This window comes from Mustela erminea, chromosome 10, assembly GCF_009829155.1.
Source record: "Mustela erminea isolate mMusErm1 chromosome 10, mMusErm1.Pri, whole genome shotgun sequence".
Classification (NCBI taxonomy): Eukaryota; Metazoa; Chordata; class Mammalia; order Carnivora; family Mustelidae; genus Mustela; species Mustela erminea.
The window spans coordinates 67113808-67136415 of record NC_045623.1 but is presented as its reverse complement, the minus strand read 5'-3'; the positions used below and the strand labels follow the sequence as shown (position 1 = coordinate 67136415).

The 22608-nt window shown below is 57.1% G+C and overlaps 1 protein-coding gene and 1 long non-coding RNA gene across 11 annotated transcripts in view; one reads left to right on the top strand and one right to left on the bottom strand.

Moving 5' to 3' along the window:
• The window catches only part of LRP8 (LDL receptor related protein 8), a 78834-nt gene that overhangs the window by 30362 nt on the left and 25864 nt on the right, over nt 1–22608 (bottom strand). For 7 of the 10 annotated variants that reach the window (XM_032361793.1, XM_032361794.1, XM_032361795.1 and 4 more), the window contains exons 3-6: nt 12143–12265; nt 4726–4854; nt 1306–1689; nt 220–342 (exon numbers count right to left, since the gene is read on the bottom strand). In XM_032361793.1, the coding sequence (XP_032217684.1) occupies nt 220–342; nt 1306–1689; nt 4726–4854; nt 12143–12265 (759 nt within the window). The remainder of the gene's footprint in view (nt 1–219; nt 343–1305; nt 1690–4725; nt 4855–12142; nt 12266–22608) is intronic. The other 3 variants (XM_032361800.1, XM_032361801.1, XM_032361802.1) reach the window with 1 other exon arrangement.
• Nucleotides 15665–18472, top strand: LOC116601112. Its single transcript, XR_004289923.1, has 4 exons — nt 15665–15742; nt 17025–17052; nt 17140–17229; nt 17797–18472. It is a non-coding gene; the product is annotated as an uncharacterized LOC116601112 (long non-coding RNA).

The window sequence follows — 22608 nt, the reverse complement described above, 5'->3', positions numbered from 1 at the left end:
TCTTTGAGCTTTTGCAAAGTCCTTTAAAATCCTGTTCTGGGGCCAGCAGGACCTGCAGGGAGTAAATCTGGGTAATTTAGTGGCAAATGATGCTTTGGGGGTACACACATCTCAGGCACCAAGGGGAGACCTCTCTGAATTCTGCTCTCTCTGGAGTTGGGAGAGTTCAGGGCTCTTCTTCGGGGAGGGTGTCACCCCTTTGCCTCCAACCTCACGCACCCTGCGGGCAGCCGGCTTCATCACTCCCATCTGGACAGTCCTGTTCCTGGTTGCAGCGCTTGATTGTAGGGACACAAGTCCCTTCCCCACACTGGAACTCGTCCCCACGGCAGGTTCCCAGGGCTGCCAGGAGAAGGCAAAGCAGGAGGGTCAGGGCCAATGTGGTATTGGAACAGCCCTCCTCCCACAGACCCCAGCCCCAGCCCATATCCGCGCTTGGCAAGAAGAGAACCAGGGGCTGAACTTGGGAGTCCTCAGAGGACACCTGGCCAAGGCACTTGCAGTGTACAGATGGGGAGACTGAAGCTCAGAGAGGGGGGAAGGCCTCACCCAGGATCACACAGCACTCTGGCTGACAGAGCCAGGACTGAAACTCAGGTCTGCTGTTTTCTCATCCACTGCCTCTCCCCAGGGCCACCCACCCACAGCACACCGCCGCCTTCTTTTCAGAATCGGTGCTCATGTCTTAATGACTTCATCCCTTCCCCAAACCCTTCCTGAGCACCCTCTGCATGACGGGGACTAGGTGGGACATGGGGAACCCAGAGACGACTGGGAAGCTCCCCATCCTCTAGGAGCTCAAGGGGCAGAAGGGAGACTGAGGAATGAACAGGTGACATTACAGTGTAGTCTGTGCTGTAGGAAAGGGCGGCTCCGGGTAGGGGGGCGGGCAGGGGGCGGGGGTGGGGGGGGGGGAAGACCCAGCCCAGCTGGGAGGGTTGAGGCCTTGAAGGACAAGCGGGCTGGCAGGGGCGGGGCGCAGGGGCAGCTCCTAAGAGTACCAAGGTCTGGGGCACTGGAGCCAGTGGGTGAATGCCTGAAATGGGGAAGGGCAGGGGGCGGGAGGCAGGACTGGGAAAGCAGGACCAGGGAAGACCCTGGGCCTCTGGGGTCAGACCTGAGCTGGGCAATTTAGGAGCCTGGGGACCTCCAACCTAGGGACTCCACCTTCCTCAAGTCCGCGCCCCACCTTAACCCAGGTAACCCGGGCGGGCAGGACAGGTGGGTCCTGGCAGCCGGCGCCTCAGGCCGGCCGGGGGAGAGCAGTGGGGCCACGCGGTACGGGGGTGGGGGGCGGAGGCTTACGGCAGTCGGCCTCGTCCGACTTGTCCTTGCAGTCGCGGTCGCCGTCGCAGCGCCAACCCAGGTGCACGCACTCGCCGCTGCGGCAGGCGAACTGGGAGGCCGCGGCGCAGGCGGCGGGTGCGGCGGTGGCCCCGGGGCCCGCGCGGCCGCACAGCTCGGCCGCCTCGTCCGAGCGGTCCTCGCAGTCGAACTGGCGGTCGCAGACCCAGCGCTCGGGGATGCAGGCGCCGCCGCCGCCGCTGCAGCGGAACTCGCGGGGCCCGCAGGCCGGGTCGGCGCAGCCGCGCTCGTCGCTGCCGTCGCCGCAGTCGTCGTCGCCGTCGCACACGAACACGGCGGCCAAGCAGGTGCGGTTGCTGCACTGGAACTCGTGCGGGGCGCACACTGCGCGGGACAGAGAGCCGGTCGGCCCTGCTGCTGCTGCGGGCGGGGGGGCGGGGGGGCTGACCCTTGCCCACCCACCGCGGGCGTCCTGCGGGGGGAGGGGCGCCCGACAGCACAGGAGGCTTCCGATTCGGGGCCATGCAGGGGGACTCAGGGCACTGCGCCTGCCCACCCTGAGCCTCGCAGCCTCACTGGGAGCGAGAATTCCCGTCCCCGCGCCGCCAGCAATGCGGTGGGGCTGGGAGTGCTCCTGCCGCGGGGTGCTGCCCGTCTCCAAGGGCCTTGTGATGTTCCCAGGAAATAATACCGAACATGACCCCGACCCATCCCAAGGAACAAGATCTGGAGCTGTTTCCTGATGTCATGACTCAGCTGCCTCCCCATCCCCATGGGCCCGCACCAGCCAGGCTCAGTCCCCTGGCCTGGCATCCAAGCCACTGGCACAGAGCCACTGCTCCACCCGAGCTCCTGGTGCCCGCCATACTAGACCACTGGCCCCCCTCTTCACTTCCAGGCCTTCGCTCAAGCTCTCCCCTCTGCTGGGTGCTCTCCTCCTGCCCAGCACTGTCTCCGTATATCACAGTGACCAGTTCTCATCCTCCAGGGGTCCAAAGCCCACCTCTTTCATAACACACTTATGCTTTCCTACTTGGCAAGCCTCCCTCTACCTCTGTTCTGCGTGCCCTTCACAGCACGTTCAAACATCTGGGTTCACATCGTTCTGTCTCCCTCACGACTACTGCACGGGGACCACCTCCGAGACTGATCCCACTTGGTCTGGAGGGCCTGGCACAGAGCTCCCTGTGGGGGGCGGGTGTGAAGTAGATGGATGCCAGACAGGCGGGATGTTGAGGAGTAAGTAGGGATGGGCAGTAGGTAAGGACACAGGTTGCTGGCCCTGCCTGGGGCCCTGGGCTTCCTCTCTCTAGTGAGCTGCCCAGCTCAGAGGCTGAGGGCTTTGGAGACCACCAGCCCAACTGCTAGTTTATAGATGGGAAAACTGAGGCCCAGAGAGGAGCAATTTGTCCAGGGTCACACGTAGCCAGAACCCTGGTTTGGGGCTCTTCCCTCCTACTCTGACCACTCTCAGCTTTCTGGTTTGCTCCTCCTTTCCTGGAGGGTAGGCCATTTTCAGAGCAGCGACCTCCTCATCTCTCTGCTTGGTTCCTCACACAGAGGCTGTGGCTGGGGGATGGGGGGTGTGGCTGGGAAGGAGGCTGCAGCCTTGGGTAGAGCCCCCGTGGCGGCAGCACCGGATCTTTCCACGTGGGGGCGCCAAGAGTCTGTTTTTATTTGCTGATAGAAATATGTCATTTTTCATTGTTACTGGACATAAAATAGAATGATGTCTTCAGCTTCGCAATGTACGCAGCTCGTCATGTGTTGCTGACAGCTCTATCAAGTTTCTGACAGCTGCATTTTTTCCCCCTTCTGGCTTTTTGGGGCACTGGTGGGGAAAGCACACACTGCCTTGTGGTGTCTGCCCCCAAGATTACGCAGATGCATGCCCAGATTAGCTCCCCTCTTCCCTGCCAGACTCGGCTTGCACGTGTCTGGGGGGAAGGGCTCACTAAGTCATTTCCTTATACTGAGCTCTCCCTGAGGTCTGAAAGTTAACAACGGCTTCAAGAGTCCTATTCTCAGACCTGCGTCTAGAGAGTCCACTCCCAGCTCTCAGAAATGGAAGCAGCTCTGGGTCAGGGAAAGAAGGAAGAATTCTTTCTCCTCTGCCTGGGTGGTTGGGATCTGTAGCAGAGGTGTCCAGTAGGACCTTCGAACCACCCTCCCGTCACCCGTAATTAACGAGGACCATGCCTGCCACCACATGGCCTAGTTAGAGATACTCCTGCCCGTGCAATAGCGGCTGATGGCCCTTAGAAATGAGGAAACATCTGATTATGGGGAGGGGGGTAAGTAGGGAAGAGGATTCTCATTGGCCAGTGAAGCCCCGCAAAATTATCACAGCTGAGGAGACAAGCCAGTGCCATCGCTAGGGAGCTGCTGGCCGAAGCCAGGATCTCCCCCATACCCAGATGCTTCCTGCTTCAGACACGTCAGAACTCCAGACTTGGAATCTAGAGTGCTGTGTGACTCAGAAGGCTCCAGAGAGATGGCATTTCCCCTGGGCCAGGGAGGATGGGTAGGATGTAAATATAGAGGCTGGAAGAGGGAGGGGGGTGCGAGGCAGCAGTGGTTGAGTTCCTGGCAAAAGCCCCTATCATACCCCAAACCACCCACATCTCAGCCCAGCCTTGCAGCTTAGTTATCGGCAGCCAGTCTGTCTCCCCTATTAATCACGGGCTCCCGGAGGAAGAAGCGTGTAAGATTCACCTCATCATCCCTTCCAGAGCCTGGCTCCAGGCCTGGCACACAGTAGGTGTCCATCCAATTGACACAAGCATAGCCCCACTGGCCCAGGACCCGCTGGCCTGGTCCCTGGGAAGGAGATAATCCTGTGTTTGAAGCTCAGTGATGTGGAACTGCCCCGGTGACCACTTCCATCTGTTCCTGCTGAGGCTGCTGGGGATGTCTTCCCGCCCTGTGACATTCGTGCTGGAGTCTGAGATTTCAGCATCAGACGTCCTTCACACTTCAGGAGTCTGCCCCTCCCCTGCCCCCAGCCCCACCAGTACCCCCCACGCCTGAGCCCTCGCCCCCTGCCTTGGCTCAGAGGTCGGTGGAGACGGATGGAATGGATGAGCAGATGTCAGATATGATAAAAATACTCCTGGGCTTGGCTGTCCATAGCCGGATTTGAATCTCGGTTCCACAACTCAGCTTTGGGTGCTTTTCCTCGCTTGTCTGAGCCTCAGTTTCCTCACCCATAAAATGGGGATGACAATGGCTGCTCGTGCAGTGGTTGTGAGGATGAAAGCAGGAAACGTCTTTCTAGAGCGCCTGGCCATTACTAGTGTCCTGATCATTACTCTTTGCTGTCCACCCACCAAGCCCCGAGAGAAGGCCCCTCCCCAAAGTGGCTGCTGCTCCCCGAGGCTGCCCAGCCACCTTGCAGGCCCCGGACCTAACCCGACTCACAGGTGGCACAGCCGGCCTCGTCTGCTCCGCTTTCACAGTCCTTCTCCCCATCGCAGCGCCACGAGGCGGGCACACACTTGTGGCTGGCGGGTCCACAGCTCAGCTTCTCTGCAGGACACACCTGCTTGGCTGTGGAGACAGACACACGCACATGGCTTAGCCAAGGGGGGACACAGGGCATTGCGCCAACCAGTCCTCCTGCCTGCCTCAAGCCGCCTGGCCCGAGGCCCTGGGAATCCGTCAGGCCTCCCTGTTCTGGGTCCCGTTTCTTCATCTGAGAAGCAGTTACTATCTAGCCCTAAGGCCCTTGGAATCCTACATCGGATCCCACCACTCCCTGTCTAACACCCTTGTACGGGCCCCTGGCCCCTGGCAGGCAAGTCCCTCCTCCATCCAGCCACTCTTGCCTGCCTTACCGGCCCCACCTCCCATCCTCCAAACATCCCCTTTGAGCTCCAGCAACAGGAAACTGCCATGCCCCGCATGCCTCTCTGCCATTTTCCCGCCATGTGCCTCGGGGTGGAACATGCCCCAGTTGGGCCTCGGTTCGGCTTCCACATCAGTGCCTCAGTGATCTGAACCTGTGGATTTGGAGGCCTTGCCAAGGCCCCAAGAGCAGCCTCGGTATGCCCCGTCCCCCTCCCCCTCCCCCAGCAACAGTGCCGGCTGTGGAGAGCAGGGCTGTGCGTGCGGCAGGGCCCAGCGGGACCACACAGCTATAATTACTCCAGCAGCAATCAGAGGCTGACTCAATCAGGGGCCTGGAGCCCCAGGGCTGATTCTCAATTTGGAAGAAAGAATGAGAACCCTGATCAGGGCTGGGGATGGCTCTCATCCTGAGAGTCCCAGGATGACCCACGTGACAGACCCAGCTGTGGAAGGCGCGGTGTAGACCTCTGCAGCTGGCTCCCTGCTACCTGCCAGGGTGTGAACTCTGTCGTTGCCCGGAGCTGCCAGGCCCGGAGCGAGAGGCTCACTTACTTAATCCACACAACAGCCCCTGGCAGGATGAGGATAATGTCGAGGCCTCCATCCTGGAGGTCGAGAGGGCAGGGGCTCTGGAACCTGGCTTCCTGGGCATCAATCAGGTCACTCACTGGCTATGTGACCTCAGTCAACAGCCCTCACCTCGGTGCCAACAGAGTGGCAATGATACTATTCCCTAGCACGTGGGATTGTTAGGAGTCCCAAGTGAATGTCTGTAAGGCACTTAGAACGCCCAGCCCAGGGCTCACTAAGGGTTAGCCACTATAATTCCCCAAATGAACAGACGAAGACTTGTTTGTCCACTCAGTGAGTTTCTACCGAGTGCGGCCGTGTACAAGCCCTTGTGGTAAGCACTGGGGTCTAGTCACACAGCTGCTAAGACTGAGTGAGGGTTCTAAGTCAGCTGTGTCTGACGCCTCACACTTGGCATAGTCTGTTGCACCTGCTGGTGGGGGGGTCACTCGTGTCTCCCCCTCAACTCGGACCAGTTTCCCCTTTTCTGACTTTCACAGCTGGGATGACAGGGCACCAAAGACAGAGAAAAGGCTAAGTCGGGGGAGGGGGCAGGCATTGGAGGCAGGGCCCTCAGACACTACTATGCGAAGGGAGAGGTGTACCTGGGACCCCAGACTTCTCCCTAGGAATACATTTTGTGAAATATGAGGCAACCCGCCAAGAATACAGGATTCATGGGATTCATTTTCTAGAAATTCCCCTTCACAAATAACTGGTGTGTAGGGCCCTAGAGAGCGCAGACACACAAAGATCTTTTACAAAGGCTGCCTGGGGGCCATAGTGCAGGGTGGTAAAGGAGGTCTGGCAGCTGGGAGGTGGGGCCCTTCCAGAGCCCCTCCATCACCCGCACACCACAGGACCCCCGGAAGCACAGGAGGGAGCTGAAGTCGGCCAGTGTTGCCCAGACTCCTGACTGCAGGGTGGGCCATGGGGGCTGCCGGAAGTGCAGGTTCCTGGGCCCGGTTAATAGCAGACAGAATCCAGACTTTGAGGGCAGAGCCCAGGAATCTGCATTTCAGTAACTCCCCTCTGCCCCTGGGAGAGTCCCATGCACCCCCTCTGAGAATCACTGGGTTAACATTCTGCAAGTCTAAAAGATACAGAATATTTTGTCTCCTTTAAATTCATTCCCATATAAGCAACAGAGGCTTCCTGCATGCCTGCAAACTCCTGAGAGAGCAACGAGACAGAAGGACAAGGTGACCATCTCCCCCTGAGCCAGACCGCAGGAAACAGAACTTCGCAGCGGAGTTGGAAGGAAGCCATGTTTGCTGAACACCCATGCTGTGTCAGGCGACTCCATTTCCCATGCGGCCCACCACCTCCCAGGTGAGCAGACCCTTCAGGCTATGTGTGCCAACTCCAGGGGTGCCCTTCAGGTAAGCACTCCATTTGACAGAGGAGGAAACAGGCTCAGAGAGACCAAGGAACTGGTCCAAAGATGCACAGCAGGTGAAAGGCAGAGTCCAGGTTCCTCTGATGGTGGTGCTCTTTCATCAAAACCAACATGCTCCTGTGGGTAGAGGAGTAGCCTGAACCAGCCCCAAACTCTACACCCAAATGCCCAGGTGACCGAAAAGGCCCTTGACCATCCTCCCCACCTCTTGGGGCCTACTTCTGCGGACCCCAGTGCAGCAGGCAGCCGCTTGAACTTTTAATGAATATTTATATAGTTAATTGCATAACCTTTCAGCAAGGACAATGATTAAACAATCCGTCTGCTTCCTTTCTTTATAATTAATAAGACATTTGCTGTGTCCTTAAATAGACAGCTCTAATTACAGGCTCTGGAGGATTCCGCAATGCCTGACAGCAGCCCCTCCTACCCTCACAGAGCCAAGGCACCATCCTGGAAGGCCAGGACACAGAGGTCACATCGAGGAGTTCCCACTAAAGTGATAGGAGACAGAGGCCCAAAGAGGGGAAGGGACCGCCCAAGCTACTGGATGCCCAGTGTTCCAACCTCCTCTCTCTCCTAGAACCTGACCGTCTCTGCTGTCACACAGCTCTTCCCTGAAGCTAGGATGGCAACCTCACTCTGCAGGCTGTGGGGTCAGGCCTTCTCACTGCCTGCCTCTGGAAAGCTGGCCCGGGTAAGTGCTGATACGCTGTGTCTCCTCATGAGGGAGGAGAGAGCCATGACTACCTCCATTTTACAGATGAGGCCAGCCAAGCCCAGAGAGGGTAAGGTGTTTGCTGAAAGTCCTGTGGAGAGAGGCCAAGCTGGACTTCCAGCCTAGATCTCTGATGTCTAAACGCACTGCTTAACTTACCCCATGTAACCACTGCCCATGAGAAAAGCAGGCCCTGTTGGTGCTCCCAGGACCTCTGGGCTGGAGAGGGGTCACCAGAGGAAGGAGGCTCACTGGGCCTCTACTCAAGTAGGGTCTGCAACACGGCTGCCTAATGTCCACGTTCAGGACAACTGAAGCCGAAGTCCCCTCAGGCAGCGTGATGCAGGAGAAAGAGCATTAGTGAGTTCTGGAGTTGGGCCCACCGGGCCTGTGCCCATCTACTAGCACGCAGGTTCCTCGGCCAGTCACTTAATCTCTCTGCACCAAGGCTCCCTCTGACAATGGGGCTATAGAACCTCCAGAACCTCCTCTAGGAGGTTTAAATGAGGAGACATGGAAATCTCCACACACGGGGCCTGGAACAAACTCAGAAACCAGTTGCCCCTGTTTCATCTCATGAAATGAAAACGCAAGGGGCTCGGCCTTGGCCTCGGGGATGCATGCACAGTTCACAGGACCCCCCCACGGAGCCTTTCTCCGAGACAGACGCCCCGAGGAATGCCCTGGCCTGCTGTCAAGTGTCCCCGAGGTTCTGAGAGGCAGGCGTGAAGAACCCTGCGGTCTCTCAGACTCCAGGAATCCTGAAGGGTCGGTCGGCGAGGTCCTGGAATGGCATGCCGGAGTGGCTGGAGGCATTACCCGTTCCCGGAGAATCCTGCCCCAGAAATCCAGTCCACTGGCGTTCTCTAATTTATGAGTTCACAAATTAATAAAAAGAGAAATGTCTGTCGAGTAAAAGAATTGAAGCGTCTGCCGGCTGCTTAGGGAGTGGGCTCGTCTGCAGGGACGGGACATGCGAGGCTGAAGGGCAGACGACGTCCAGATGGGGAAGGCCAGCTCCAGGAGGACCAGGGAGCCAGGCGGTGGGGCTCCCAGTGTCCGGCTGCTGTCCAGGAAGCATGGCATGGGGCCGCCTCATGATGCGGGTAGTGAGGGAGTGTGCAGTCACACACAGCTCCTTCCTGAGGGCTCGGGCAAAGTACTCCTAGCTGGTAAGCCTCTAACTTGCCTCTGGGCCTCAGAAAACCTCTGGACCTCCACTTGGTTCATCAGTAAGGTCCCCTTTCCAGTGGAAAGGCTCAGAGATGATGAATAAATTCCCATTGCCAATGAACAGTGCCCAAAGTTGCCACTCACTCACCTTGAACCAACCTCCCCTCCCCTACACCGTACCCCTCCCATCGGTTGCGTGAAGGTGGGTCAGAAGCCGTCCCCAATCAAGGGAGCTATAATTAGACCTGAAATGCCACTTTCATTAGGCAAATGTCCCAGGCTTTCCTACTGTGACTCCTGGCTGTATCTGACAGACACAAATCCCAGAACCAGAAGGAAACTGAGCCTGGAGAAACCCCAGCTAGCTAGGGGCAGACTTCACAGTGGGGAAGCACAAAAATGGAACATCCTCCCAGACCCCTTGCCCTCTCCATGCAGACTCCCTCCCTTATTCTAAAATTTTAAATTGCTGTATGTGGAAGAGAGGGCCTGGAATCAAAATACAGCAATGAGAGTAACACTGCCAGTTACTTGTGCCCTGACAGTTTGCCATATTTTTTCCATTTCATCCCCGTAACCCCTGCAAGGCAGGTGCCATCACTCCGTTTTACAGATGAGCAAATGGAGGCTCAGGGAGACTGGGCAAACTGCCTGAGGTCTCATGGGACCTGGACCCAAACAGATCACATACCCACCAAACCCACTACACTTTACTGCTTCCTGTAATCTTTGAGCTGGCAGATGTCCTAGGAACTTGGTAGGTTATACAGGTGAACCTGGTAGACTATAGGGGTTGCTATGGCAACGCTAGTTAAATGGGCAGTGGGTTGGCTACCAGCTTCCCAGCCTGTTGCCAGGTCCTGCTGCCCCAAATTTTGCCAGACCCTTGAGGTCCCATTCTGACCCACCTCCTCCAGGCAGTCCCCTGCCCCCCACAGGCCTTGCCCACCTCTGAGCAGTGTAACTTTGCACAAAAAGTGGGATCCTGGGCCTTATGCCCTAGCTGGAAGAAAGAAGGTCCTAAGTGTACAGGAACTCTGAAATGTTAGAAACTGGGGTCCAGAGACAGACAGGAAAGTGTGCAGGATCTCACAGCAAACTCACTGGGAGAGCCCAGGGCAGGGCTGGGTTTTCTGACTCCCAGGGTGCCATCTTGACTCCTGTTCCCAAGGGCATTCTGTCAAGCCTCAGGGAGAGCCTGATGAGCCTGCCTTTTATCACAGAATGCCGATCAGTCACAAACACCCTGTGTGTCTTGTAAGCAAGGCCCTTGACTTCTCCAGTTACTCAAATGTCAAATAACAGTGCTTTACAGTGGGTACAAAGCAGTCCTGGGAGGTAGGAGGGGTGAGGCTGGAGGGCCCTGCCCCGCTAGGGGATGGGAAGGCAGCAACTGCTAGGAAAAACGAGAGGGAGAAAGACAGAGGGAAATATGGGGCATGGCATGGAGAAGAGGGCTGGTAAGAGGGAGGCTGGGCAGGGGCACAGATAGGGGGTGGCCGTCCAAGAGAGCAGGGTGGGCAGGGCCCTGGAGTTGGAGCCAGGAAGATGAAAAGGGACATCAACACAGAGAGACAGAGATACAGGGAAAGGGGGAGCCCAGCTCTCAAGCAGTAGGACATACCCCAGTAATAACTGTGCTGAGGCTCCCCTTGTTCCCCTGCTGCCCCCAGTGTCCAGGGAGACGGCTAGAGTGGGTCTGGGACAGCCCAGCTGGCTGACTGCAGGTCTCCCTGCTCGGCTCCCTATGGCTATGGCCCCCTCCCCAAACACCCACTCCTGGCTGTCCACAGCTCTGCCCCTCCTTAGCAGGGCAGCCTTGGGCAAGTGGCCAAACCCATCCTGGCCTCAGTTTCCTTCTTGCTAAACAGAGATCCAAACTGGCCCTGAGGATGAGAATCCCAGTGGGCGTGGCTGGGCTTTGTGCCTTCTGCAGCTCAGGACAAAGCTCTGGACTGCCCCCGGGACAGGTTGGCTGCCTGTGGCTAAGAAAAGGACAGGGCCTGTGGCCTGGCCAGGGGGGGCAGAGGCAGCTGTGCAAGGAGACAAGGGGGCCTCCTGTCTGGGGCCGGGGTCGCTCCTGCTCCCCCTTTCTCTCCCCCTTTCTCTCTTTCACGGGGAGACTGGTGGCTCTGTTGCCAGGAGACGAAGAAACCCAGTTATCACCAGCCACAGCCCTAGATGGGCTATGGGCCTCCATTGTCCCCGCCTCTGCCTGTGGGCTGAGTGTGACCCCTAACGAGGAGGACGAGGAGGATGGTGATGGTGACTTGTGGGTCCTCAGCAGCCCTCTCCGTCTCACTCAGCTGAGGCTCTGCCTCGGGACCTGCTGGGGCCTTCCCCGCCCCTTTCTCATCTCCTTTTTAATTTAACAAATGTCACGGAATGACCCGCTGGGTGTAAGTTTGCTTTGAGGATTAGGGCCTAGAAAAGAAATCAAGGAGAGACAAAGCCCAGAGTGTAGGAGGCGGGCCTGGGGCTCTGGCTCGGGCCCTGGGCCTCACCCCTGGCTGCCTCTGCTGTCATCCAGCCTGCCATGGATGCCGGGGCTCCTGGGCTCAGCTGGCTCAGGGCAGGGGAAAGAGCTGGGGCCTCAGAGTCCTGGCTGGGTGGTCTTGGGCAAGTCACTCCGTCTCTCTGAGCCTCAGTGTCCTGCTTTGCAAAATTTAGAAAGTGACAGGACCTGCCTCATGAGGCTGCTGTAGGAAGATGAATTAGTGCGTGCAAAGAGCCTAGCACTCTGTCTGGCCCAGAGTAAACACTTAATAGGCACCCACTGTTAGCAGTACTGCTAGAATTATGATCAGAATCCTCCAGAAAAATAGTTGGGGAGGCTGCAGGGAGACCCAGAGGATACGCTCTGGCTGCTTCTGGGCAGAAGGGCTGTTTCTAGCTCCTGGTGCTCTAGGAGCAGGGCCTGAGCTGCAAGAGGCCTGTGAGGAAGTCAGCAGAAACCAGGACTAGATATGCCTGGCCGTGCCCTGGGAGCTCCTGACAGTGTGGCCCAAGGTGGGTCTGGAGCTGTGTCTGACAGATTGCAAACCCTTGGGCTTCCCAACCTCCAAAGAAGGATCTGATGAAGAAGCTGAACCCCCCCCATCCCGGCCTGGCCCTAGCTTCAGACTCACTGCATGTGGTCTCGGACTCATCAGAGCCGTCAGGACACTCCTCCTCGCCGTCACACTTCCACCGCTCTGGGATGCAGTGGCCGTTGCCACAGGTGAAGTCGCTGTCCGCACAAGTCTTCTTGGCTGTGGGGCAAGGAGAAGAGCATGAGGGGGCCTGGTGGGCCAAGGCAGCTTTTCTAGGCTAGGGTCAGGTGGCACTAGGGCGACCAGGATGAGCACTGTCGGAAAGCAGGACGGTGGGACCACCCACTACCCCCACCGGGCCACAGGGGGAGAGGACAGGAGAGATGTGCTTATTCCTTCCTCTGCTGAGCACTGTTGGAGACAGGTGACTCCTGACCCTGCCTCCAAGTTCAGGAGCTCAGGTCCAACAAGGGTACCAGGATCCATGCTCCAAGGGAATGCCTATTCCTCTGTCTTACTCCTCTTCCCCCAAAGCCCAGTTCCACAGCCACCGCCCCCGGGAAGCCTTCCCTGATCACCTACGGCAGTTACTTTAGCCCCTTTGGCCAGTTCTCAGTCCCTTTACTGGCCTGTCCTGCTCCCCAACACCAGGCCTTTCTGGAAGCACCAGGGAGCTGTTGCTAACGAATCCTAAAAGCCAACGATTACTCTGAGACAAGATTAATGAGGTAAATTCTGTTTGGAGTGATGAAAAGAGCGTCTGCTGGGTGAGACACCCAATCAGTCTCTGGAGAGAAAGTGCTCTCGAGGCACTTATAGCCTGGAAGGGAGGCTTCTCGGGGGGCTCTGAATCCCAGCTCTGCCTCTCTCGGTCTGAGAGACCCTTGCGGGTGCTACTTAACCACCAAGCCTCTGTTTTCTTATCTATATAATGGGAACAAGAAAACAAGGGCTCTGAGGGGGAGTAACAAGTTACAATGTATGAAGAACATGGACAGAGGTCCTGGCACCTAAGACGAAGATGAAGATGCAGTCAGCAACAGCTACTGCTGTTTGGATGGTCTGAGCCTTAGCCAGAAGCAAACACCTTAGCACAGGTGTTCGTGCCCTCACAGGGGACCTATGTAGCAGACTGAGATCTCACAGCTGATAACAAAACTGGGGGTGATAAGGCACAGGCGACATGGTTTGCTTTTCTCCCAGTCCCACCACTGGCCTGAGGCTTTCTTTTCTGGGGTAGGAACACTGTCAGATTCAGCACAGGCTCAACTCAGGCTGGATCTCCGTGGGGACACTGGACCAAAAGGGGGCGTGGCTGGCCAGCCTCTGCTCCCATACCTCTAGGGCTGGGCTCAGCTTCTCCCAGGGAAGCCTTGGATTATGTAACTCCTCCCACGGGCCCTCAGGCTGCCTCTGGGGCCATGTGACTACTCTCTCTGGCTTGAACAGCCTGGTTGGGATATGGGCACCCGACACTGGGTCTCCTGAATCCAATCAATCTATTTTTGCCTTTCAGTGGAATCCTTGCAGGACATCTGCATTCTAAGATGAGTTCTCTTCACGTTTTCTTTAGAAGAATACCTCTGTCTATGCAGGGCTAGAAGAAATGAGAGGAATCCATCTAGCTACACAGTTGGGGGGGGAGGGGTTCTGAGGCCCAGAGAGGGAAAGGGGTTAGCCCAGGGAAACACAGCAAGGCGGAGATCAGAACCACTTCTGCTGCCTCCCAACCCAGGCCCCCCAGCAGCCCTCCCTGAGCTCAGCATGAGCAGCTGGTGTGGGTAACAGGCACCAATAGCACTTTTTGATAAATCACCACCTATAATCCTCTGAAATTAAGCACAGTTACAAACCACAGCACCCGGGGCACCTTCTGACACAGGACCAGAGCATTCCTTCCACGAGAAGCTCCGTGTCCACAGAAAAGAGGAAGTGTATATCCCAATGTCTTCTTTACCATGTTCTAACTTCCTCCAAGCACACTCTGTGTGCCAGTTTCCATGCTAGGCATTTTACCAGCAAACCCCACGACAAAGGGCCATGCATGTCCCAACTTGACAAACGAGGAAATTCCAGCCCAGAAGTGTTAAGTACATGCCCAAGATCACATGTGGGTGGGAGCAGGTCAATGAACTGACTTCACAGTCAGATCCCCTGCCACCCCACCAAGGCTCCCCAAATAGTACACTCAGCAGCCTCAGACAAAGAAGAAGAGAAAAATTCAATGAGCCTGCATCTGTGCCGGGCTCTGCACGGAGCACACGGAAGCGATCCACCCAACCTGCCCCTCAGGGACTTGCGGCGAGTGAAGAACAGAAAGAACCACAAAGAGCCAGGCCAGCTTGATGAAGAAGGTGATCAGGGGGCTCTGTCACTAGTCTTGGCCAGCCAGACACTATTGAAAGAGCCCTTCCTCCCTGGCATTCTGGAAGCCTGGGAGTGAGCTTGGCCTCCTGCAACGTGTCAAGCCCTGCTCGCACCAGGCAAGGAGGCCGGGGCAGCCAAAAGCACCCACTGCGGTCTTGAAGGGCAGCCTCGAGGCCACCCAGGCTCAGGAAGTGGCAGCCTCAGGGATGGATGTCCCATGGCAGTGTTCTGGAGGAGACGTCTGTTCATGGTCATGACCGGGTTTGGACATGTTCCACCCTGGCTCTGGCCAGGTGAAAACCCGATATTCCAGTGACTCCTCACATCCATCCTGGCAGTGCTGTGAAGCCCATCTTACTACAGAAGAGGAATCTGGGGGTGGTAGGCAGCAGAAGTAGGATTTTAATTCCATGTGGCAGCTGCTAAAGTTTGGGTTCTTTCCACGGAGGCCCTCAGCCACTTCCGTATTGTCAGGCTAAGAGGACCCCAGAAAAGTAAATGCAGTGCGTGACCACCAAAACACCTCGCGGGTCCCCAGGGCCACGGGACCAGGAAATGGGGCAGATCAGCCACATTGTTCAGAAGGATCACATCAAGTATTCCCCTGGAATGTGCCCGGACTGCGTGCTAGAATAAACACGGGCCTGTCACTTGTGTCTGCTAATGGACCACTCTGGGGAAACTGAGGCAGCATGCTCACTTTCAGGTTGGGCACCAGATTCTATCACCTTAATGGGCTATGTCTGAGAGTGTAACCCCAAGGAAAGATCTGGAGGAGGTGAGACTGAATCCTGGCACAGTCGCCTCCTCTCTGAGTGACTTCAGGCAAGTTCCTTCCCTCTCTGGGCAAGTGGTGATGCTGGCTTTCTCATGCAGTGCCGATACAAGGACAAAATGTAAAAGGGCTCTCCCAAGGGATCCCAGTGGGCACCCCCCGTGTTGGGTTGGTCACCGTGTTGGGTGAGCCCACCAAGGCAGAGAGCCAAGCAGTCTTTCAACCCCATCAGAGCCAGCCATGCCAGACCCCATTCCTGGCCTTGGCTCTTATTCCCAGGGCAATTCCCTAGCTGGGCTTGAGGCCGTGGCCCCCGTTTCCAGGGATTTCTCTCCTCCCATGCCCATCTGCCCCTTGGACAATGCCCACCTCTGTGAGCCCCTGGACCCCATAGCCCAAGAGCTGGGCATAGTCATCCAGGATCTGTGACATCATAATCTGCTACCATGGCAACAGATGGGCCATCACGGAGGATTTGGGATTCCAGAGGGTGGTGGGGAGGAGCCCACCCCCAGGGCAGAGTTGGGGAGAATGGGAAGTCTGGAACAGAGGAGGTAGGTGTTGCTGCTTATAACAAGAACACAGGCAGAGGAAAGCCTCCGACACTCGTGGGCAAATTCTGCTCTGCTATATATGGGCTGTATGACCGTTTGCAAGTTACACAACTTCTCTGAGCCTCACTTTCTTTACCGATCTTCAGAGGTCATATCGCTGCTTCCCCAAACACACAAGGTTGTGGGCAGCACATGGGCTAAGGATGGTGTCAGGGCTTTATAAACTGGAAAGCATAAAGGTGCAAGTTTGTGGCATGAGAAGTCAGCAGCCCTAGCCGCTGTGCGTGTGACCTTGGGCCCACCAGTCACATAGGGCCTAGCTTCTCCTTGGGAGATGGAGGTGTGGTGCACATTGAATCTTAAGTCCCGCTCAACACTCAGAGTCTATGATCTTGGGAATTATGATTCCTCAGCACCTCCCAGCTTCTCCACCCCCAGAGGCCCCCTTCCTGAGACAATATGCATCCTTCAGCTGCTGTTTCCCCATCCTACCCACGCTCAGCCAGCAACCCTGGGGCAGATGGAAGGGTTCGAAACAAAGATCAGTTGGGCTGCCAGGTGGAGCTGCCTGGTGTGGAGTCCTCCTGGCAACCACATCTCTGTCACGTCACAGCCCAGGGGCTTGACGGTCCCTGGGCAGGTCTCTCACTCTGTCAGCCAAAGGACCAGGGGCCAGAGAGAACAGCACATGTCTACAGGAGGGCTGCCACTGCCATTCTCTCTGGGTGACTGAGGAGGGCTGCCATTCTGAGGCTCAGTCCCACTGTGCGGCCAGGAAGCCGGGGAGGGTCACCTGACCCAGCCCAGGAATCAAGGAAGGCTTCCTGAAGGAGGGGAAAAGGAAGTCAGGGGAAAGGAGTCAGCCAGACCATGGGAGTGATGAGGGCACAAGCGACAAAGGCATTCCAGGAAGTGGGATAACAGGGCCTGGGGTTGTGGAGGCAGGATGGCAATTTGGGGCTGGTAAGGAGGCAAGTGGCAAGGGACCTAGGAGCTCCTCTAGGCTGGCGGCCACCTGACCTCACCTGGCACCAAGCTGCCCCTCAGAGGTCCCCTTTCCCTGAGCTCAGCCAGCTTCTGCTAAGTACAAGGGCTGCTGCTTAGCAGCCAACAAAACCCATGTCTGTAAGCTCCCTGGGCTTCCTTTAGGATTTGGAGAGACTGTGTGAGACGGATGACTGACCCCTAGCAGAGAAGAGAGAGGCGAACAGTGGGACAGAGAGCAGGGGCAGCCATCCACCCAGAGGTCTCAGAGAAGACTTGCTATTTTCCTCCTTTGTAGATCCATGATGCCTGCCGGCTTACAAAAGGTCGGAGAAGGTCTGCAGAAATCAGATTCACTTTGTTTCTTCCCGCATTTCCCTAACCTACTTATGGCCAAGAAACTTCCTTTTTAGATGCCATGTCTATTAATTTCCCAAGAAACAAGTGGGCCAATGAACCACACCTGAGGAAATACAATGTCATGCAAGTCCCTCATCCTGTAGGTAAGGAGATGAGGCCCAGGGAGGGGAAGGATAGGTCTATGGTCCCACAGCCGAAGCTACTACCCAGTCTTCCGTCTCCGGGCCAGCTCTACCAAGCCATGAAAAATGGAGGTATTCACAGGGCACTTGGCCCAGGGTGAAGCTAAAAGGAGACCCCAGTCCTCAGAGTAGCGACTAGTGCAGAGAAGAGCAGGGGAGACTGGTATCAGGCCACATGGGACAGGGAGACAGGAGAGATATCAGGAATGCAGGCCCTTAGGTTTCTGCAGACAGGTTGGGAGCCCCAACCTTGAGGGCCTGACCTTCTTTGAGAGCAGAGCAGAGACCCATAGGCAAGGTGGATTCTGGCTCAATGCAGTTGCTGAGGCTCCTGGGTAGGTCCCTTCCCCTCCCAGGGCACGGAGGGACTAGTGTGCTCCCAATTCCTCTCCCAAGCCTGGACCAGCACTGGCTGGCTTGGCTCTGGCCCTGCAGCCCAGCCCTAAGGCAGCTGGGCCACTTGTACCAGGGTCGAGGAGATGAAAGGCCTCCTTCCCCCATCCCCCGCCCGCCGTTACCCCACTGCAGAACTCGCCAGGCCCTGGCATTGCCAAGACAACCAACGGCTGCCAGCAGAACGAAGATCCGGGGTGGGGGCAGGGGGCGTGCCGGCCCGCCCCTGGCCTACTAACCTGGCAGGCAGATTTAAATGACAGTCCAGGAAGCTACTATTAAACTGTCACCCCAGCCGATGGGACGACAGACCCGACAGACCCAGAGTGTTCTTGGGCTGCAGCAACAACACAGTAGGAGTGAGAGGGGGAGGAGACTGTGGCCTAGAGCAACCCGCAGCCCCCTCCCCAGTCTGCCTGCCTGGTCACTCGCTGGCCAGAGCCACCCTCTCAGGCTGTGGCGGGCCCTGGCATGGGAGCAGCTGGCAGTGCAGGGCCTGGAACACTTTATTCTTTATTTTTAAGCAGAGGAACCCTTTTTCCAAGTAAAACCACAACGTATAAAACAGGCAAACATGAAGCTGCACTGCTTATCAGAAACGGTAAGGGCAGAGCCCTCTGACCTTTCCCCATTATCCCCTGAACAGTTCTGCAACAGGCCCTGGGGTGGGGGAGGGGGGCCCTGGGCTCAAAGCCCATCCCCAGCAGCTTTGGGGCCCAGCAGCACTGGGTTCAAGCCCCAACCCCTCTCCGGATTTGTGAAGTTCCTCAGAATCCTCTGTGTAAAGATTCCGGTGGGTCTAGGCACCTGGTGAGTTAGTCGGTCTTTATCTCGGGGTTTTAAGTTCGAGGCCTATGTTGTATGTAGAGATTACTTAAGAATAAAGTCTTAAAAAAATAAAAATAAAGACCCCATGGGTCCGATCAAACATACAGAACAGCTTCGGAGGATTTAAGATTCTAACTCTCTAAGACGCCAAGGTTCTAAGCACACTCTGATCTGCTCACCCTCAGCCCCAGGGACAGGACTCTAGGACAGTCACTGCAGGAGTCACACATGCCCATAAGCCTGGGGATGGCCTCCGATTCCATCCCTGCAAAGCGCTGTGTCTCTGAAGCCAAGTGTCCCCACATGCTGACAAGCAGACTCAAAGCTCTTGGCGATGCAGGAAAGGGGAATGGTTCCCACAGGGTCCCCACACCCACAAAGTGTGGTGGGCGGGGGCTTGGCTACCCGCTTTGTGCGGCCCAGCAGGCTCCTGGGGCTTCAGGCCACCACCATCCATCAGCAGGTGACATCTGAGTGTGCTTTCTCCCCCACCCTCTCATCCCACCTGGGGAGAAAGAGGAAATGAAGCAGCAGCAGGTGCCCGGGGTGGGGGCTGGGAGCGGAGGGGCGGACTCCTGAAGGGTCTGAGGGAGAAGACTGAAAAATGAAGCAGTGAGCCCCAGAGGACCACTCTCTGGCGACTGCATCTTTGCTTTTTTAAACTAGGCAGTTTCCCTCAAAAGTTTCCAGGTTCTCTTCTCCTCTTCCAACCAGCTCCACTAAGGAGCTACACATTTTTTAACCTGTCCAGATAGTAAAACCAAACCAAAACAGAAACAAACACAAGGTGTGGCAATGAGGTCTGGAGGGGGACTGGATGGGAGGCCGCCACAGAGAGGTCTTCCTGGAGGAGGTGGCATTTGGGCTGGGCCAGATTCCCCGGCTGGAGGCGGGGCGGGTGAGGGAGGTGTCAGGGTCAGCGGAGTATCCCACAGTCGGCTGTGGCAGAGGACACAGGTGGTGCTCTGAGTCACTCATGAGCTGCCCCTTGTTCTTTTTTTTTTTTTTAATTAAGATTTATTTATTTGACAGACAGAGATCTCAAACAGGCAGAAAGGCAGGCAGAGAGAGGGAAGCAGGCTCCCTGCTGAGCAGAGAGCCTGATGTGGGGCTCGATCCCAGGACCCTGGGATCATGACCCCAGCCAAAGCCAAAGGCTTTAACCCACTGAGCCACCCAGGTGCCCTTGTTCTAAATGAAGAGACGGGGTCTCCGTTTTACCCTCTGCTGGGGGTCCTTGGAGGGACATGCCATCCACTTGGTGAGGATGAAGAAGGAGCCCCAGACAGGGGGAGGGGCTTGAGCAAGACTTCCTGGCCAGACTTGAACCTAGCCCTGTCTCCCCTGGCCCAGGGCTCATTCCTCAATGTCCTCAGCCTGGGCGTTCACCTGGCTGCACACCAGTATTTCCCCATCATTCTCATCTTTTCCTTCATCCCAGTGTCCCGCTTACATCAGGTCTGATGCCAACTAGGTGCTCAGAGCGAATCTACGGCCCCACTCCTCTGATGGGCCCTGTGACCTCCTCCCACCCTGTGCCTCAGTTTCCTCATGGGAACCAATCTTTAATGACACCCTCCAGCTGAAACTGTGGGTCTGTGGCTCTATGACAGAGGTGTTGCTATCCCTCCAGCAGGGTCACCTGCAGCCTTCCACAGCCCGGTCCCTCCTCTGGGCCCCAGCACACCATAGCTGCTTTCAGACACTGCCGGTCTCCAGCTCCACTGTCACCAAGGGAGGTCCAAGCCCTTGCTGGGGTATGTGGGACTCCCTGTCGCCACGGGGAAGATGAGCGTCTCCGAGGGACAGACGACAAAGGGGTCTAACTGTCACAGTGATTTGTGGACACAGGAGGTATTGAGCTGGTGACAGCTGTAGGGGGTGGGGGAAGATGGGTGTGGGGGAGAGGTGAATGGGATCCACAGGGGTCCCGGGCTGGTGCCTGCAAAAGGACTAAACATCACAAGAAGGGGCTGCTTAGGTGATAAGCGCAGGCCGCTCCCACCCTGGATTTGGGCCACCCATTTGGCACTGAGATTTTAGGGCCAAGGAAAGAACTAGAGGAAAACTCATGGCACCCCCAGAGTAGAAGCCTCCAGAGGGTAGGTGGCATGCTGGGAAACTCCCTCTGACCTCCGGGCGAGTCCAGCCTGGCTCCCAGCTGCGCACTGCCCCTCCGTGCAGGTGCAGAGCCGAGAGTGGGGGCTCCACCTCTTCGCAGCAGGGGGCTTTCGGGTCTAGCCCCAGGCAGGCCTCCTGACCTGGAGGTCCATGGGTCTCCCTCCCTCGAGGAGACCTTGGAGCCCACCAAGGACTCCCACCTTTCGGACCCTGTTCTCCTACCACCAGCCCCCCTGATAGAAGGGACAGTTCTTCTGGGTCTTCCTCTGCTGCTGAAGAAAAGACTCCAGATCTGTCTCCAGCCAGGCTCTGCTGGAGTGACACCCAACAGACCGCTCTGGGCTCCACTACCTTCACCCACACAGATTTCAAGTTGGGAACCCAGGACTCCCTGGGCAGAACTCTGCAGCCAGAGTCAAGAAAGCCAAGCCAGAGGGGTCTAAGAACGCAGAAGGGGCTGCCGCTGCCCAGGGAAACAGCCTGGGCTTGCTGGTAGTCAGGCAGTGCATGACGGAATTTGGACGCTGGCCTGTCGGTGGTGGGGGGCAGTCAGGGCAACCCCGCCCCCCACCAGTCACGTTGATGTAGCGTCCTCTACCTACCAGGGGGTGGCCCTGGCTAAGGAGCAAATGCCAACACTTTCACCGATTAGGCTGCTAGGGGAAGTCCTTCCTGAGAGGTGCCCCACTGGGCCATCCCGGTGACCACCAGGCAGCATATCTCCTCACCTCCGGCCTGGGAGTCCTGGCGGAACTCCTGTATCCTCAGTGCCTTCTCCCTTCCTCCATGGCATGGCTGGGTTGGATAGAGGATCCCTGCATGCCTTTCCTTCAGAGGCACGGGATTACCTGCCACAAGGTCCCAAGCAAGGTCACTAGACAGAGGGACTCGCAGTTCTGTCCCCAGGGGCTCCCCACCCACAGCGAGGCTCAGGTGGGGAGCCATGAACCAGAGCCGACAGCCACGGCTCCACTGGCGGCCTCCCCCTGCCAGGCTCCCATCTCCCCTAGAAGACGACCCACTGTCTCAGCAGAATCCTCATGAAGACCTTAAGCTCCACCGCTCCCTGCTCGGGCCGTCCCTGGCTCCCGTGGGCTTGCACATGTACTCAGAGGTCACAGGCAGACAGGGGGCTTTCCCACCAGCAACACCAGGCAGGACGTGCTTCTTCTGTCTCCACTGGGCAAACTCTCCCCACCCCTCAGGACCAGCTCTAGCACCTACTATTATTTTTTTAAAGATGTGTTTATTTATTTGAGAGAGCGACAGAGCGCAAGCAGAGGGAGGGGCAGAGGGAGAGGGAGAATCCCAAGCCGACTCCAAGCTGACGGCAGAGCCTGACACGGGGCTCCATCCCATGACCCTGAGATCACAACCCTAGCCGAAATTAAGAGTCGGACGCTCAACGGACTGAGCCACATGGGTTACCCCATGCATCTACTACTGATCTACGAGGTCTGACGATGCCTTCTACCTCCAACAAGGCAGAAAGGAGTGGAGGCCCAGCCTGGGGTTTACTGGGCCCAGAGCACTAAGGGAGAGCATTCACAAACTCCCTCCCCACAGGCCGCTTATTTTGCTGCTGTGTTTTTGGCAGGCCACATGTGGGCAGTGCCGTAGCAAGGCCCTCCAGGCTACACCCACCCTGGCTGTCAGCAACACCGGGAAGATCTGCAGCCTTGCTGGACAGCAGGCATCTCCCTTGGCCCAGAGAGGCCTTCCCTCCACTGGACCAGAGCACAGCGAACTCAGGAAGTCATCCCAATGACTCGGTCCGCCCATGAGATGTGGCTCAGCAACCACCATGCAGCCAGCCTCAGGGAGAAGCTAAACCCGCCCCGCAGGCCATAGCGGGGCCCTTGGCTGTAGGAAAGCCTGTCACAGGGCCTCCCTGGGGGAGAAGTTCCACAAACCCAGGCTTGGGCTGGGGGTGTGGGGAGGAGCCTCTGAGTGGCCTGGGTTGGAGCCCTGGACACACTACAGCAGGCTTCCCCTATA